The sequence below is a fragment of the Lathyrus oleraceus genome, chromosome 6 (assembly GCF_024323335.1).
Source record: "Lathyrus oleraceus cultivar Zhongwan6 chromosome 6, CAAS_Psat_ZW6_1.0, whole genome shotgun sequence".
In the NCBI taxonomy this organism is placed as follows: domain Eukaryota; kingdom Viridiplantae; phylum Streptophyta; class Magnoliopsida; order Fabales; family Fabaceae; genus Lathyrus; species Lathyrus oleraceus.
The window spans coordinates 403,055,525-403,075,107 of NC_066584.1; the positions used below are offsets into that span (position 1 = coordinate 403,055,525).

The 19,583-nt window shown below is 39.6% G+C and overlaps 1 protein-coding gene and 1 long non-coding RNA gene across 2 annotated transcripts; one reads left to right on the forward strand and one right to left on the reverse strand.

Moving 5' to 3' along the window:
• Positions 1 to 274: 274 nt before the first annotated feature.
• LOC127095858 (uncharacterized) lies at positions 275 to 3,625 on the reverse strand. Its single transcript, XM_051034490.1, has 2 exons — positions 3,179 to 3,625; positions 275 to 2,818 (listed from the first exon to the last, which is right to left on the reverse strand). Exons 1-2 carry the CDS (start codon positions 3,623 to 3,625, stop codon positions 275 to 277), a joined length of 2,991 nt encoding a protein of 996 aa, XP_050890447.1.
• Positions 3,626 to 9,751: 6,126 nt separating this feature from the next.
• Positions 9,752 to 10,589, forward strand: LOC127097621 (uncharacterized). Its single transcript, XR_007793109.1, has 4 exons — positions 9,752 to 10,005; positions 10,104 to 10,170; positions 10,251 to 10,344; positions 10,441 to 10,589. It is a non-coding gene; the product is annotated as an uncharacterized LOC127097621 (long non-coding RNA).
• The last annotated feature ends 8,994 nt before the right edge of the window (positions 10,590 to 19,583 follow it).

Sequence of the window (19,583 nt, forward strand, 5' to 3'; positions counted from 1 at the left end):
AAATCGGACAATCAAAGTCATGCCAGACCCTAGCAGTGTCGTTATCAATGGTCTCGGTGGTGTTTCTGCATGTTATGATTTATGCAGCTTATTTAGAAAGTGCGTGCATAAAAATTGATGCCATTTTTTTGTAAAAAACGAAAGGAAAGGAACAAAAAATTGAATGCAAATCTCCATTTATTATTGATATAAAAATTCTTAAAAGATAAAGGGGGCCCTACAACATGCCACTGTGCCTTGGGCAGAGCACAGGGTTTTGTCTAAAATAATAAAATTACTTTTGAAAAATTTGAGGGACTTCAACAGCCTTCCAGTTTGTCAGTTCTTCATTAGGCGCGGCTTGTCGTATCCAGCTAGACGCTCCTTCCTCATGATCTTCAACATTGATCATGGCCACCTGATTTCCAAAAATGTGGCCAGCGCTGATGAACGTTTCTTTTACAGGAGGAATCTGCTCTCCATCGTGTTGGTTACTAGCTTCAATCGACGACGGGTCATACCCTAACCCAAACTTGTCTCGCTTCTGGTTCACTTCCACCACTTTGCCCCAGTCTTGAGCGTTTTCACTTTCTATCACAGCCTTAGCTCCTTGCCACGAGGCCATGGATGGTCCTGACTTCGGAGTCTCCAACGTCTTTTGGACAGCCATCATATTTACCACTTCCAAGGACTGGAATGGTGTCTCGGTTATCTCGCCATCCACTTCGATATATCGGAAAGATGTTAGGTGGCTAACCAAGATATCCTCCTCTCCTCCAATCACAATCATCTTATCATTGGTAATGAATTTTAGCTTTTGGTGTAAAGTGGAGGTGACGGCACCTGCAGAGTGGATCCATGGTCTCCCAAGTAAGCAGCTATAACCGGGATGTATGTCCATAACTTGGAATGTGATTTTGAAGAAAGTTGGGCCTATTTTGATCGGTAGGTCAACCTCTCCTATCACTGCTCGTCTTGAGCCATCGAATGCTTTCACAATCAAGGTACTGGGCTTCATATTCATCCCCTCCATCGGCAGCTTTATCAAAGTGGTTTTTGGCATGACATTCAGTGAGGAACCTGTGTCTACTAATACCCTTGATAGTATAGTGTCTATGCATTTCAAGGAGATATGTAGGGCCTTGTTATGGTTCTTTCCCTCAACTGGCAGTTCATCATCATTAAACCCCAAAAAATTTCCAGTGGTTACGCAAGCTATCACATCGTCAAACTGTTCTGTTGTTATGTCCTTCGTGATATGTGCTGCGCTTAACACTTTCAATAATGAATTCCTGTGTGCTTCTGAGTTGAGCAACAGAGATAGCATGGAGATTTTCGAAGGTGTCTGATTCAACTGATCTACCACTTTATAATCACTTTTCTTGATTATCCTTAAAAATTCCTCAGCCTCCTCTCGAGTGACCGCAGCTTTAGGTGACAGATGCATTTCTTGCATTTCTCGACTAGGGACAGGAATTTGGATAGGAGTAGCAACTTCTTTCCCCTTGGCTTTTGTAGAAGCATCAACAGCCCTTGGTGCAAACACTCGGCCACTGCGCGTTATTCCGGCTGGCCCCACAATTGAGGTAACATTTGGTTCGTTGATTACCACGGGTTGGTCTTCCTGCCCTTGCTTAAAAGCTCTGGGCTGATATATCCATGGTACCGCCTTCTCATCCTCATATGCAAACGGCGCTGGAAATTCTATCACCAAGGGGTTTATGGGGATTTCCACATTAACCTCATCATAAGGGATGGCCACATTAACCTCATCGAAAGGGATGTTCACGTTAACCTCATCGAAAGGGATGTTCATGTTAACCTCATCGAAAGGGATGTCCACGTTAACCTCATCGAAAGGGATGTCCACGTTAACCTCATCGTAAAGGATATCCACCACAACGGCTATCTCTTTCTCTTCTTTGTTCTTAGCACGGCGATTTATCTGTAACTCGCCTCGATCCAGCATTTGTTGTATAAAATTCCTCAACCCTTTATCATTCTCATCATTGACTAGCTCCTCTGGGACTAGACCACTTTTTAGCAGTTGTGCCCCTATCATGGTGATAGGGGTTTGAATGTCTTCAACCTTAAGAATCAGTTCTCCCTGATCACTCTCCTCTATGGCACTGACGGAAGCACCTCCATGTGTTGGCATGGGATTAGTGTTCACGTTCGGGCGTCTTGGAGTGAAGGTAACAACTTTTGCTTCAATCAGGTCTTGTACCCTATTTTGGAATGCAAAACAATTCTCCAGGGTATGGCCGGGCGCTCCCATGTGAAATTCACAATGGGCGTTAGCATCATATCCTGGTGGATATGGAAAAACAGCCGGTTTTAGCTCCCTCAATGTCAGAAGACCCTCCTTTTGCAAATATGGGAATATTTGGCTGTAAGGTACTGGTAGAGGGTCAAGTTGCCTTCTTGGAGGCTTTGGCTTGAATTGTCTTGGTGGTGCTGTGTTCTGTTGTTGACGAGGTTGTTGATGTTGTGGTTGATACATTGGTTGTTGTTGTATGGGTTGCTGATAAGGTATGGGTACCACGGCAGCGACTTGGCCATATGAAGCTTGTTGCTTCCCCTTATAGCCTCTAGATACAGCATTCGTTTCACCCTCTTTTTTCTTCTGGAAGCCTCCAGAATACTTTTTCGGTGCGCAAGAGGTGGCCACAGCTCCTGAAATCTTTCCATCCCTCAGACCCTTTTCTATACGATCTCCGATTGTGACCAGATGTGCAAAATCGGATGCTGCACTACTCACCAATCTATCAAAGAATGGGTCCTTCAGCGTGTCCACAAATATTCCAGTCATTTCCTTCTCAGACAATGGTGGCTCTACCTGAGCAGCCAACTCTCTCCATCGCTGGGCGTATTCTTTAAAGGACTCATTTTCTTTCATTGCCATCCCTTGCAACTGCATTCGGTCAGGTGCCATATCCAAATTATATTTGTACTGACGGAGGAATGCGTCAGCCAAATCTTCCCAGCTTTGAATCCGCCCTTGCTCTAAGCTCATGTACCATCTCAGAGATGCTCCACTCAGGCTGTCTTGGAAACAGTGTATAAGCAGTTTGTCATTTTCGGTGTGAGCAGCCATTTTCCTGAAGTACATCACTAGGTGACTTCTTGGGCAGGTCTGGCCTTGGTATTTCTCGAAATCAGGAGTTTTAAATTTAGCCGGGATGACCAAATTTGATACCAGACGCATGTTCATGGCAGAGGCACCGAATATATTATTCCCTTCGATAGCTTTGATCTTCTTTTCCAAAGCACGAAGCCTATCTGCAGATGGATCTGGAAGTGTTTTAGGCTTTGGTTGGTCCGGCACATAGAAAGCTTCATACGGGTCATCTCCCATTTCGGACCCATAATGAGCAGGTGCTTCAGAAGGCTCTGCACGATCCTCATCCCCCTTTCCCCCTACTGGTATATGAACCAGACCTTTCTTGGCGTGGATGAAGTTGTCGTCTTGGTGGACCAAACTTGATGGGTTATCATTCCTTCTAGCCTCATCTTCTGCATCCGCAACCCTCTCTCTCTGGGCGATGGCGAGCATTGTTTCCAGCAGTTGATCCATCTTCTCTTGGATCGTAATGATGTCTGACCTCATGGTAGCTTGGTTAGCCTCCACTTGCTCTAACGTCATCTTGTAATGGCTTCGCGTCTCGTATCGGTGTTGATTAGTCAGCGTTTACTGGTAGATGGCAAAAGGTTGGGTAAGTTTTTTTTGTTTTTATGAAGCGTGATGCATGAGGATGCAAATGTTATGCATATTTTATTTTCAGGGAATTTTCATCACGATTGTAGTTGTATTAAGTATTTAGAGAAAACATAAAGTCAGGAAATAAAAACGAGGATCATCCTCTTCCATTCAAATATTTAAAGTACGGAGTACAAAGGCATAACCGCCCAAATCGATACAGCTTAAATACTAACTGAATATAAGAAAAACAGAAGAATCACACAGAAGTCTTTCGAGTTATGAGTTCTTCTAATTCAGAGTTGAACCTCTTCACCATCCCCTCACACATCATAACAAAATGGATTACAGCAGGATGTGTGTCATGCTGGTCCAATCCTTCCACTGCCTCTCTCAATCTCCAAGGCATTTCTTGGGTTATCCAATTGCAGAATTGCACCAAACCGTTGAGCTTTGCACGGTACCCATCTTTGTCTGCTTGCAAGAAATTGATAGTTCTCCTAAAGGTATCGTAATCCTCAATGACTTGCTCTCTTTCCCTTAGCCATATCACACTGTCTTGGTGGAATGCCTCAAATCTATCTTTCCAATGTTGAGCAACTTCTTTAGCATCTTTTGCTTCTTGGCATTTCTCGGCCCAAGTCGTAGGTGTGACTCGAGAAGCTTCCAAGGCTCTTTCCTTAAGTCGGCGCTCATGCTCGGCTTGGGTCTCAGCATTATGGAGGGAGATAGTGAGATCTTGTATCTTTGCCTCCAATATCTCTCTGACCTCTTTTTTCTCTTCTGTGGCTCGTAGCCACCACCGCTTATTCTTTAGGCATTCTTTCTCAACCTGTCTCAACTGCTCTTTAAGGGTTTCTAGGTAGTGGTCAGCTTGTTCCATGCCTATTTTCACTTTCTTTCTCTTATGTTCTTCTTTGTCGACCTTTTCCTCAGTTGCTTCAAGCTGGGCCTTCTTCCTCTCTAATTCCCACTTTATCTCATTTCTTTCATTTGAAACTTGTTGGAAGCTGGCCTGTAGCTCTTCATTTTCTCGTCCAAGTCTTGCTATAGTAGCTCGTAATGCTTCCACTTCTTCCATGGAGACAGGGATGGGTTCTGGTGGTGGAGGTTGGGTTGGAGGATCGAGGACGAATGGCAGTTTGACCTCTTGGCTTCTTCTAGTGACCCATTGATGATAGGGTTCTTTATCCCCTATGACACCCTTTCCTTTGTCTTGTCCTCTGAAGCGAACTTTCTCCCAGGCTCGGATGACCCTTCTCAGCATAGCGGGATCCTCCATATTATGGAACACAAAACCTTCTAACAACTGGTCATCTGGTTTGTATGTGATAGGATAACCCAACTGCCTTACTGCCAAAACAGGATTGTAGTTAATGCATCCTTTTGACCCTATTAGCGGTACATTCGGGAATTCTCCACAACTAGCAATTGTGTCTCCCACATTCAAGCCATAAGGATACCAAATAATGGTATTTTCAGTGAGTCCTACCAGCTTTTGAGACCACTCATATCCATCCATACTTTCAATTGTACCAACCTCTTTGAACACATGAGAGACCAGCCATTGGTAAAGGAGTGGTATGCAACATAACATCAGCCCTCCCTCCTTCTCAAAGCGTAAGTGCAAGGTGTGATAGACATCTGCTAGGAGTGCGGGTACTGGATCTTCATTCTTAACCTTGACGGCCCAAAACACGCTAATAGCTGCCACATCAATTAACTTCTCCATGTTAGGAAATAACACCAATCCAAAGATAAGTAAAGCCATAATAGTGTCATGGGCTTCCCACTTCTGGGCTTTGGCAAAGCTTTGAGCAGTTTTCTCCAGGTACTCTTGTGGAATTCCTTGCACCTTCCCCCAAATTTTGATGTTAGGGGTTAGATCTTTGACTGGGATGTCTAGTACTTCTGCCAACTCTTCGGGTTTAGGGATTTGACCTAGCCCCCTGTATGGTCCCTTCTTCTGCTTAGGAGAGTCTAATATTCTTCCGAATTCTTCCAAAGTCGGGGCCAACTGGAAATCTCTAAAGAGGAAACTTCTGAGTGGTGGATCATAAAACTGGGCTAGTGCGGTAATAGCTTCTTTTTGTACTGGTACAGACAACAAGTGTAGAATCTTCCCATATTTGAGTGTGAATGCGTCTCGACGGATATTAGTCAACCCATCTCTGAATGCAATGAACTTCTTCACACACGGTACCTTAGCTTTGATTTGGAATGTTTTTTTCTTTCCTGACTCCATTTGTTCTTGAATGCTTAATTAACTGAAAATTTTGAAATTCCCTGAAAATAAAAGTGTGTAAATGATTTTGCTATGCTCATAATGAATGCAATCATGATGTTTATGCAATGACAGGGATCCAGGCTTCACATCTATCACAAGGTTCAACTTAACAACGGTTCTATGTCTTTTACCCCACACAACAAGGATTGCTCTAAGGTTATCCGTTTTCATGATAAGAACTTAGAGTCATGGACTAAGTTCAGTCTTCCATCGCAATAATGGGCTAGCCACATTGAAATGGAAGTTCTGAATCAGTCTATTCTAAGTGGGATCCTCGTATTGTACGAACAGGGTGTACACCCTTCGGTTCAATACTACACAATCGCCAATCATGAAGACGGACTTCAGTTTAAGATGAGGTTCCCAGAGTCATGGACCATGTTCAACGTTTCCTCGTAATGATGGGCTAGCCATATTATGATGGAAACCCTGAGCAGATCTACTCTAGGTGGAGTTCTCGTATTGTCCCAATGAGGTGTACACCCCCCGGTTCAATACTACACAACTCCGGGTTCTAAGTTCTTCTCAAAGCTCGGGTACGGAGCTTATCTCTCAACAGATGCCAAGTACCATAGATCACCCAACACAATAGCAGAATAAATTATATAACATAAATAATACATCAAGATATACAAAAGCAAATGAAAGCAATATTCTAACATTCATAGCAAATTGACTAAGTTAGGCTTGACTCTCTCTAGCTTGGAGCAAACATCCCCAGCAGAGTCGCCATCTGTCGCACCTCGAAAAATGCGATTCCTCGCGATGGTCGCGGAAAAATTTATGTTCGAACAGAGTCGCCACCGAACTTTATTTGTCCCAATGAAGGAATAGGAAAATATCGATAAAACCTTTTAGAAAATGGAATAATGGTCGTCGCAACCATATTCGGGTTCGGGAGTCGATTACGCAAGGGGAAGGTATTAGCACCCCTCACGTCCGTTGTACTCAACGGGAACCTCTTAATCTAATTTGCTATTTGAATGTTAGTTTATTGTTATTTGCTTTCTTCGAGTAATTAGAGTTGATAATAGAGATGATTGAAGACCTCAAAAGGGGAAAGGGGAGGTTTTTTATTAGTGTGCTCGCGAAGATACAGCAATCTCCTGCCTACGTATCCTTATGGTATAATAAGGAAATCAGAGCATTCGTAGTTCGGGAAACTACGGTTTTTGTTGGTGTCTTTTAATGAACAACTGTGTAGATCGCGTTCTAAAGGCTAAACGCTGGCTTGTTTACTCTCGGCGGAGGCTTAAGCATTGGTTTGTTATGCGCATTAGAAAGGATTGCCAGTGTTCTTTTGAAAAGAATTTTTAAGTTATAGGTTGCACGGGGCGGGACATTAGTTTGATTTGTTAAGGTATTTTAAAGAACGACAAAAGATTGAGCGATGTGGTGTACACCAATTGACCAATTCCTTCGAGGAGTAATAAGGCGTACGCCTTCCACTCCTTTTTCGTTTGATTATTTTGAAAGTTGTGTTTGTGGATGTTGAGTATGCACAGTAGTGAGGCGTACGCCCCCTACTTGCTTATTCAAAGAATAATGAGGCGTCCGCCCCCTATTCCCTTATCCAAGTTTATTTAAAGTGTTTTAATCGGAAGTCGATAATTTGTGCAATATGGCGTACGCCAATTATTCAAATAATCGAGAGACAATGAGGCGTGCGCCTCCCATCTCCTATCACCCGAGGTTTAAATTGTAAAAGATATGTTTTTAATTGTTTTGCGAAAATGGTTTGTATTTGAATTGGTAGGTTTGGATTTAAAGATGATTTGAGCTTGTATGATAGTGGTTTAAATTAAATGACGAAGATCCGAGCAATATGGCGTACGCCAATTATTCGAATAATCGAGAGATAATGAAGCGGATGCTCATTATTCTCCTTTTCATTCAAAGGTTTATTATTAAGATAGGGCTTTTAGAATTTATAAATAATTTGGAGGAGTACTCTTAATCTTATAGAATTTTTTAAGGTTTAAAATGAATGACGAAGATCCGAGCAATATGGCGTACGCCAATTATTCGAATATTTGAGAGATAATGAAGCGGATGCTCACTAATCTCCTTTTCATTCAAAATTTAATTAGAATAAGGTTTTTTAGAATTTATAAATAATTTGGAGAGAGATTTTGATTTTATAGGGTTTTTTAGGGTTTTAATTAAATGACAAAAATTCGAGCAATATGGCGTACGCCAATTATTCGAATAATCGAGAGATAATGAAGCGGAAGCTTATTAATCTCCTTTTCATTTAATGATTAATTATTAAAATAGAGCCTTTTGGAGTTTGTAATTAATTTGAGAAAATAATTTTAATTTTATAGAATTTTTAAGGTTTTAATTAAATGACGACAATTCGAGCAATATGGCGTACGCCAATTATTCGAATAGTCGAGAGGTAGTAAAGCGGAAGCTTACTATTCTCCTTTTCATTCAAAATTAATTTAAATAAGTTTTGAAGAGTATATTAATTAAATATGTTGAGTTTGATTTTTTTTTAAAAGAGATCGGACTCGAGAATAACTAATCCTACGCTTAATTATACTCTAATAAGACGACAAACTTAAAATCAAAAAAACAATGATCAAATTAAAACAATGATTTATCTTTACTACTAGTGTTATTATAATTTATTACCTAAACACCAAAATAAAATGTGAAGTAAATAATAAGATCAAAATTTAGAACATGTTAGGGTGTGTATGGAGACTAAGGGGGTATACTAAAATTTTGGCTCAGGAAATCGATGAGAAAAACAAATAAATAGGATGATCCAAAAAAAAGCTAAATAAAAATTCATTACCGAGACCCTAAGGGAAGGATGAGGCCACCGCCTCTGTCCTATCTCATAGTGAACCAAACTACCAAATCTACACTTAAAGTAGAGCAGAGAGAAAGAAAAAGAAATTTAAATGAATTCAAAACGCCAGCTTTAATCATTTGGAAAATGGGATCTCATTTGGTCTGCCCAAAACACACGTGTCGCCCATGCAGCATGAAACATTCTATATATTGCTTCGGGTAATCCAATGGTCACTGCCAGCTCAATACCAATCCAATTCCTACTTTGGTTTTTATGGTTTTTATGCATAATTAATTCTTTCAATTAATAAAAAAAATAATGGCTTCTTGAAAACCATCCGTGTTAAACAAATATTAAACCTCTACACATATAAATTTATACCCTTAAAATAAATGAAACATGTTTTTACTATAGAGCCAAAGATTAAAAATTGTTTTGTTTCTCTCTTCTGTTCAGCCTCAACCTTGAAGCAAACATGGTAGTAGTGACATAAATCCACGACGGCACCTCTACACAACCAGGGCGGCGCCGTCGCGAGTACTTAAAACCAACATCAAAACTCCTAACCAAATAATCGTTCCTGAACCCAAATCTAAACAAACAGCAAAATCCAAAGAGCCAGATTCGGAAAACAAACACAATCAGAAACCTGAGTTTTCAGCTCAAAATCAAAACCATGGCAACAACAATTTTATGCAATAATCATGGGGTTTGCATTCAATGAGGCGATACAAACAAAATGGCAATATCAAATCATGCAAAGGAGAAATGTTAAATACCAAGTCGGAGCTAGTCCGACGTTTCAGCCCCGGCAAGGTGAGGTAAATGATCCTTAGGTCTTTCAAGGTTCTTTCTTCCTCTCGAACTTTCCGTCTTCTTCGCTTCCTCTTTGACGATTCGGGTTCGTTTCGGTTTTGACAGGGGGCTTAGCTCGAGCTTGTTGAGCTTCGGTGTGAAAATCTCAATAAGTTCAAAACAGAGCTTTTTTAACTAGGGCTTTGGAATGATTTCTCCAGAGTAACGGCGCAGAAATTCGGATCCCTACTTCATCCCTGGAGGTCCTTATTTATAGCATTTTTGATGTACGAGGTTTTGAATTCCTCTCTCATGAGCTTGGCAAGTTAGTGGGAGAATCATTCCGTTAGGTAGCAGAATTTCTCAGAGTTAGTGGTGCTTCAAATCGGTGTGGTCCCTCAAATGGCAGGATGGGGTTTTGTCTGTAGTGAATCCGTGGTAACCACCTATTTTTTACTTTTCACTGCAGTAATTGTCTATTTTACTTAGCATTTGCCATTTGTTTTTTTTAAGCTCGTGTTCTGATTTTGCAATAGGTTTATGTTGTGATAGATGCATGTTTACAAGGTTTGGAAGATTGACGAGTATGTTTCATCGTGACAGGTATTTTCTTGTATTGATTTTTATGAATCCTTAAACTTTGCCAATTCTATGCCTGACTTCAATGTGCCATGGCTTTGCAGGTTTTGTCATGCTATCATGCTATCTTGAATGCTGACTGCTGGATTGGTTTCTCTCACATATCTTAGGACATGTTTGGTTTTGGTTGAAGGATGGGTAGGCCATTAGAATTTATGCGTTTGGTGTTGGTCTGAGCATGGTATTAGTTAGGTTAAATGTTGGTTTGATGCAGGTTTTTTTGAATGATGACAGGTAGGTAGATGGCATAGTTATGTGATGGATAGACTTGCATCATGAGTTTGGCATGTGGTTGTGCATTATTGGCTGTTGTAAAGATTGAAGTCATGGTGATGGTGAATTCATGATGCTTGGTATCACTTTGTTGTTGTAGTGATTCCGGGATGGTGTATAGCGGCAGCATTTTGTCCTGTTCGGCCTGTTCGGCCTTAGGTACGTTATGCGTCGTGCATCTTGGTATCATGGTGTAGTTATGCTGAATCTGCTTTACGTCACCGTGTGGCTCTTATGGTATTAAAAATGTATTGCAGGTTGCTTCTTTACAGGTCATGTACCAGTCAATTTCATGAAGTGGCTCGTGCATAATTAACAAGTTAAGGTATCAAAGTCCATTCTTAGGATGCTTTTTATGTACAAACTTGAAAATAACTTGTTCTTCATTTGTTTATTGTTCTACTCCTGGTATGGCTGTTATGAAATTATTCGAGCGTTGCAAGATGTATGGTTGGTGATCTTATAAGGGTGCATTTGTGATATGCAGGTTTCTGATGTTAACCAAATGGCCCTGCAGTGGATTTCTATCCTGCAATATGGTCGGTTATTTGTGGCTCACAGTTTTGCTAAACTCCACGGTATCTTGCGGTGTCTTACTGTTTCGACAATTCTTGGACATCCGAAACTCTTGGGAATTTTGAATGGATTTGTTATATTGCAGGGTGCTGTTATGCCGACATAAGTTGGCGAGTAACTTCAAGTTCCATGATTTCACTTCTGTTTTGAAAGGTAATGACCATAGCCTTCAGCTCATGCGCCATAAGCCTTTCACTGCCATTTTCCTGATGCTGGTGTAAATTGACTGTAGTGTAGGTGCCTGTTTGCTGAAGATCCTGACAGTCTATATTTGGGATAACATCCTCTTCGTGGTTCTTCAACGTAGCATCCAACCTTACATCTTTCTGGATAAAATCTTTGTTGAATGATGACCTACCATAATCAAACAAATTGTTGTAAATAATAGCACTCCGGTCCGGTGCAAACGCAGCCGTTTTGGACATCCTTAATTCGAAAGACTTGGAGTCCCAGTTTTTGAAGACTCTGATGTAATCTCATGCATCAAGCGGACTTTCTTTTTTTCATGTAGAAGACTGAGTTTAAACATGCCGTAAACTCTTTATCGGCAACACTCTCGGTGGAATTCCCATATTTCTCCTTGGCTTAGTGATGAACATTGATTATAAAACATATGCCATAATAAGTGTACTGAAACCTTGGTTAAATTTGTGTGATACAGGTGATGCAGGCTGGACTGCGCTTATCCGGACACGGCATGTTGCTTGTTAAATCTTTTGGAAATCTGTTTCTTCTTGTAATGTCATTGATTCTCTTGGCTGCTTTGAATTTCAGCTCGGTATTTTTTCGCAGGGCCTAATTCCTCAACACAAAACTGTTAAGGCATGTTGCTTGGTTTGTGGACTTTGTAGGCTGTGGAGCGAGATTGTAATGGGCTGCAGGGAAAATCTAGGAAAGCATCATGGCAAAGGGATGTTTAATTTCCAGTTTGAAGCTTATTCCTTTCGTTTGACTTGATTGTAACGTAACTTAGATCATTGGACTGTTTGTAACCAACAGCATGACTTCTCATGGTTATACTTGAAACAATTGTGTTTGTAAAAAAAAATCCAAAATTTATTCAGCCAATGTATTTCTTTATTGACATTTTTAAACCGTGCCATATTGTATTTTGGGATCATTGGCCATTTGATACACGTTTGAGCAAAAGATCTCTTAATCCTTGGCCTAAGGCCATGATGGTTATAAATGAAGAACAAAAAATGTGAATTTGCGAATTTAAGTCATTCATTTAATATCTCTTCAACTCTTGCCAACTTGGTAACTTGGTTCAGTAAGGTGCAAGAAGTAAAATAAGCTAGTCCATGGCGTGTCAACGATTACTGTCTGTAATAAACCATGTTCATGACTTTGCTTATGGATTCAGTATTATGGTGTTGTCAAGATGAAACTCAAACGTGTCCTTGATCCATATTGGTATCCCACCTTAAGAAATATCCTTTCACTATATCCCTTTTCTTGCATTCATATAATAAATCATACTCTTTAATGAAATGGATTTTATGAAATGCACGTTTCTAGGTAGTATGAAAATGGCATAATAATGATAGGAAACTAAAGTGAAGTATTCTCGTGATGAAAGGCATGCCATGATGTGCATATGATGTTAAATTTTAAAAAAATGAAATTAATTTTATGAAAATTTTAAATATGACCGGACAAAATTGGGGTATGACAGTCACCATTGGAAATATTAATTAGATCCAAGGTAAATCATACAAAGTCGAGTCGCCACCGCACTTCTATTTATCCAAAGGAAAGGTTAGAAAGCGAAAAAAAACCTATAAAGTTTTACAAACAAAACTAGTAAAAGAAGGTCAGAGATCTGGGTAAGGGGGTTGGTTATGTCATGGGAAGGTGTTAGGCACCCACAACATCCTAGGTACTCCTAGGGAGCCCTTTTCACAACGTGTTGCAAAGGTTATTGTTTATGAAATTATTTATGTGCAAACATGATTGAAGAGATGAGAAAAGAATGTACAAGTTATTTACATTTTTGTTTGGATGGATGAACCCATTGCCTATGTACCTTCTCATGAAAGATAAGGATCAAAACCCCGTAATTCGGGTAAAAGATTTCAAAAAAGTGAGTGGATTGATTGGTCCAAAAGCCCTAAGGTCTTTTGTTATCAAAGGGAGAAAACTCGACCTGAAAAACCACAAGTCCACCATGTGAGAATAGCTTCGACATGCTAGTGAGGGGTTAACCCTATAATAAGCATGGAAGTCTTACAGTTCGATCACTAAGGACAAAGGTGAGTATTATATCTACCACAAAGATAACTCAAACCTAATAGCAAATGGTTATGAAAAATTTGATTAAGAGATGGTTGTTGGAACCACAAAAGAGATTTGAATGGGTTGAATTAACCAATTAGAAGTATGTGCAAAAATGGTCAAAGTTGATTAGAAGATTCAATTCACAATGAGTGTTATGAAAAGAAAGTTTGAAAATCAAAAGCCTAAGGCTTAGGTTTCTAGTTTTGAAAACAAGTCAAATGTTTGCACAATAGTTTTCTGGTTTGGGTTAAGGATGAAAATATGGATCAAGGTTAAGCACGCAAAAGGTGGGTGATAAGAAATGCAATCACACTAGGTGTTCACTCTCTTGAGATCATAGAGATGATCCAAGCAAGTACCAACCTTTGGAATAGTCAAGCACAGGGCAAAAGCAAATAAAGTAAGTATCAGAGATAACAACAGTAAGGGGAAACAAGATGCCAATAGATGGTCTTACACTCGACTCCAAGGAAATAGAATGCCAATCAATGGTCTTACATCTAACTCCTAACCACACAAAGGAAACAAATGCCAATAGCTGGACTTACATTGACTCCTCAAAAGGACAAGGTAACTGTCACAATGTATGAGCAATGGTCATGGTAATGATATACAAGTAATGCTCAAAAAATGAAAATAATGCACAGAGGCACACACAAAACATCAATGCACAGATGAACAAACAATCACACGCTATGCACAGACAAGAGGCTTCACACAAGGGTGGGCTTTAGTCAAGGGATCATATCAACCTCGACAAACAAGCCAGCTGTATAAGTGTAAACAGAAGCTCTTAACCACTAACATTGAGAGTTAGGGTGAAGCTAATGAATAGGAAATGAGGATAAGACCTCATGCTCTTAACCCTGGCCTGGGTGAGCTTATGATAAAGAAGATGTGGGGATCCAGAATGAGGGACCCTATTCCACCTGATTGACTCTATACAAGATCTTGGGTGTTTATTCAAAAGCATCAGCACGTAGTGCGAGCATAATGAAAGACTCAACTGAATAACAGGGGATTGATTACAAATCCCTTTTATCTGTCAATTTCCTCTTCACTTAGGAGGACTTATCAAGTAACAATGCCTCATTTAGAGGTCTTTGGCACAAAAGTAAACAATAAAAAACATGGCCTCTTAAGGAGGACTTCAGCCAAATGCCTGCCAAAAAGGCGACAGGACTTCCAGACTACATGGAGAAAGAGAATGGTTACCTAGGTGGTATACCAACCACAAACCAAAGCAAAGCTCAAGCAAGAGCTAAAAGTGACTAAAGTACCTGTACAAAAGGCTAGTCAATTAGTAACTCAGACAAGCAAATCAGAAAACCGATAAAACCAATCAACAGTGTTACACAAAGCAAGGCATGAGTGCAAGCACTCAAATTGTTTCATCATATCAAATGACCTACAAAACAGCAAGGGTTAGTGATCAAAGCAATTGGCATCTCAAGTAATGAGGCCACACCAATCATTAGTGCTAAATACCTGAAACACAAACACAATTTGTGAGTACAAACCACTAGTACAAAGACTAGGGTCAAAGGCAAGGCAAATAATCAAAACAGCAGCCAACAATTCACATGAAACATATTCAATCAAACAAGAATAAGGCCTAAAAAGGATCAAAGCCAAATCAATAAGCAAAGCCATCAATTGAACAAGATAAGGCAAAGGTCAACAATGTGATCCAAATTGGATATCAAACATAGAAAATCCACATTAAAACATAAATGAATCCAATGATCATGAAATTTTTTATGCAAGTATATCATGTTAAGAATGAACATCATGCAAAAATTCAAGTCCAGAAGACAACAAATGGTGTGTGAATGAAAATGCACAAGTACAAGGTCAAGAATGTGACACCAAATGTTACAACATATATCCATGTGTGCAAAACAGAGATGGAAAATGATAAAAATTCCAAAACCAAGTCTCAAAAATCATGTAACATGTTAGGAATAAGCATGTCAAATTTCAACTTCACTGGACAAACAATGAGCATTTCACAATCAATTGAATATAGCATGGTACATTTGGATACATGTTCAAACATACAATCACAATTAAAAAACCAGAGGCAACCAATTCACACAAATGACATCTAAAAATAATAGACATCAATACAATCAAGTGAGAAAAAATTGGGAGCAATTTGGATTTATTTCCTATTTTTAGTGATTTTTGCAAATTGATGAAAATATATTGAAATAATGACCAAATGCATGGCAAAATGTGGAGGGAAATGGAAATTGTTTGATAAAATTTGAAAATATGTGGAATCAGGAGTTGATCCCAGGACACCAAGGTCACAAAAGCGCTGGAAAATAATAAACAGAAATTGTCCTGGCAGAGTATTGAACACAGGATCATGAGGTCAAAACAGCGGATGGAAAATAAATCAAAAGTAACATTGCCAGGAATCGAACCAGGGTTTGCATGGTAAAAGAGGCGCTCAAAGAAAAATTAAACAAACATAAGCCATGTGAGGATCGAACAGAGGACAACATGGTTCAAACGCTCAGAAAATAAAATCAATTAAACAAATCATTGGCCAGAATCGAACGCAGGTTGCAAAGGTACCAGGCGTGCTCATCAAAATGCAACACTTCATTTAATGAAGTGGCGCACACATCAGCAGTCAAATACCATATAGGCGTGGTCAAACAAGCAATGGCCAATGGATATGCCAAGTAGGCGCACGCGTGGCGCCAGCAGGGATAAACCCTAGCAGTTAATACAGGCGGCGGCTGGTGGTTGTTTCCACCGTCTTCTCCGGCCAGCCAGGCGGAGAAAACACAATTTTTTTTTCCAGAAATCATCAATAGGCATATGGTTCGAACCGTCTCGATGAGTAGATCATAAATATCATGTTATCTAAGCCTAATTTCTCATGGATCAAGCAAATCGAACAAAAACATAATGGCAATCAAAACTTCAAATCAGCATATCTCACTCAATACTCATCGATTTCAAATTCTATTTATATCAGGATCATCTGCAGTGCAAGATCTATCAATTCAGGGCAATAAAATGAAGAATAATGAGATTCGAATTCCAACCTTTTTGGAGAGCAGTGAGTTGATTTCTTTGATTCAAGCTTCCTCCAGCTCCAGATATTCTCCTCAACTTGTGTATTGAAGCTTTATGCACGAATTGATACTTGAATCCACCAAATTGAAGCTCAATTTTCAAGATCCATCTTCATGTTCAAGCTTTGTGTGGCTCAAAATCCAGCTCAAACGAACAATCCAGATGATGATTCTTGCTCAGAATCACACAGGGGTCATGAATATGCAAAGAGATTGAAGGTTTGTGTCAAGAAATTTGGATTTTCGAAGAGAGAAAATTTGGAAGGAATTTGGAAATTTTGAGATCTGAATTCTGTTATGCCCCTAAATGAAATTAGGGTTTTGCTTTTATATGGTGTGTTAATGATGCTGAAACAATGATTAAGCCAAAGCTAAACATGATTAGTGAAATAGGAGGTGTAGTGCAAAAAATGCAAGTGAGCTTAGCATGTACATGCTACACGTGAACAGTGCCATGCTGGGCCTTGAATTCACTTAAAATCACCCAATAATCAACATGGAATTGGTATTTTGCATGTATGATCAACAAAATTTAACTTCTTGATTTTCCCTCCAAAATGTTCATGCATGGACAAATGATCATGTGAGCTAATTTCATGCAATGCAATGTTTGATTTGGAAAATATTGGTCATGAGGAGCATTTTGCAAAATGAGTGGACCAATTTGGAGTTTTGGATCAAAAGTTATGCCATGTTGAACTTCCATGCACACTTGGCAATCATTTGATCATAATTCTTCAACCATTCATCAGATGCTCATGATCTTGGACTTTTTGGAAATGGGAGAGAACGATCTTCAACTTTCATGTTTAACAAAATTTCATTTGAAGCTTCTTTGATGTTGGAAAGTTAAGTTGAATGTGGACTGAAGCCATTTTAGGAAACTTGAAATTATAGGTCTCTTTCCATTTTGGGAAAATTTTGATATGACCTCAAAATCTTCAATATGGATGTTTGAAATGTCAAATGGACCTTGTTTGAACATGAATGAAGTGTCTCAATTATCTCCCTAACCTCAAAGTCCTCAGTTGACTGCATAGTTGACTGTCTTAGTCCTCAGATGACCTGAAAATGTTTTGATGAATTTGAACCTCCATCATTTGGGAAAAATGCTCCAAAATGGAACCATAACTCATATAAGCTCATCAAAATGATCATATGGTCCAATCTCAAGAAAATACCATCATCTCTTGCACAAAGGGTGCTTGACCTGTGTTTGCTTAAGCTGCAAGTAACAAAGATTAATGACATATTTTTGTACTTTTTGTTAGTAAATGAAATGATAAAAGCAATGATATATAATGCAAGTATGCCTGGTGATCAAAACCACTCAAAAGAGATCCCTATCCAAAGGGGAAAGGAAGCCAAGATGCTCAAAGATCCTTGAGGCTATGCAATGAAATGCTATGATGCCATGAGGGATCTTAGGGACAAAATTAGGGTCTTACAGATGCCCCTATTTAAGGTCATTCTAGCCGGAGAAGTGAAGGTTAAAATCTTCGTCTCGACGAGGTAGAATGAGCTTAAATAATAACAAAGAGACAAATTTTGGTCCCTAAGAGACCTCATGATGCAAATGTATGTATGCAAAACAAAACTCCATGTGGGGATATGTGTCCACAAAGAAGAAAAGACAAATCCATAGGAGTAATGCACTCACTAGGGACAGAGACTCTATTGGGGAACTCTCATGAATAAATCATTCAATGAGGAAAGACTCAAATGGGGAGTAAAGACTGAAAATGCGTGAGCAGGTCACGACTTAAAACTGGGGATAAGGGTTTTCCAAAGGGAACAAATCCATTGGAAAAACCCAAACGGACTCAAGGATGTGTGTATTGGGGAATATGCCAATACAGCAGAACTATCCATAAAGGATACTTCGGATAAAAATCCGGAACCTGATGGGAACCATCCACTAAGGGACCACACCGGGGATATCCAAAAGGAATCTCCTGGGGAAAATAACAGGAAATGAGGTGTTACTGGTTTAGTTGGTAACAAGCTCAAGAAGAAATGAATATCTAAGACCGGTATAAGGGTGAGAGATATCAAGACTTCAAAACATCTGAGGAAAACCTAAAAAGGTATATTTCAACTCAGGAAAATCTGACTCCACAGGGGACCAAGGCCATAATAGGGAGAAGAAAGGAAGGAACACCAGGGATACCGGTTTGTAGGCATATAATAGGTGACCGACCAACGTGAATTGGGGAATATTCCCAAAACACTCATCATCCGAAAGAAGGGCTTCAAATGCAAACACGACTAGGATGGACATTCGACTCCTCAAAGGGAAACATGAATCTTACTCGATTGGAGAAGGACAAAAGGCTTCAACCAAAGAGCGCATGAGATATATTATCTATTACCGTCAGAACGTAGATAATATACTCGAATGGAAGGAACACCAGAGATACCGGTTACTGGGCATATAATAGGTGACCGACCGAGGCGTGGATTGGTTTTTACTTCCAAAACACTCATCATCCTGGAAGAAAGCAAGACGCAAACTTGTTTATAGGATGGATATTCGATTCCAAAACAAAGGAATACGAATCTTACTCAGCTGGGGAAGGACAGAAGGCTCCGACCAGAAGAGTGCATGAGATATAGTATCTATTACCGTCATAACGTAGATAATATACTCGCATGGAAGATTATCCACAACCGGTTTACTGGGTTAATAAAGGATAAATCGACCGAAAAGAAAGGCATCGGGATACCAAACTAGGTATATAATGATGACCAATCAAGGGGAGAAACAATCATTACCAACAAAAGGGTAAATGAAAGAAGACTCACGGGGGATACATTGTTAAAAACAATGATCAATGAGATCCATCACCGACAAACAATAAATGAAGGAGGATCCGCTGGCGACCTTACTGGAGATAAAATTGCTTAAACAGAGCAACTATCCACAAAAGAAGGAGGGAATATCAAGACCGAATATTGGATAATGATAAACGCCACAAAAGGGATTATATCTACCGGATATTGGGTAGAAAACCACGGAAGAGTAACCGTCATCAACTAGGATGAACAACAAAGGTTAACTCTGTACAGGGGGAAAAATTAGGGTTTACAACTACCGGTTTACTGGGTAGAAGGCCACCAACTCCGCTGAGGGAAAGGTGAATAATTCTTGAT

Excerpts from the sequence above, each read along its gene's own strand:
- LOC127095858 (XM_051034490.1), bottom strand. The coding sequence starts at position 3,625 with ATGACGTTAGAGCAAGTGGAGGCTAACCAAGCTACCATGAGGTCAGAC. Across the intron at positions 2,819-3,178 it reads CTGCCATGAACATGCGTCTG|GTAGAGCCACCATTGTCTGA; the intron begins GTATCAAATTTG and ends TTGGCTGCTCAG.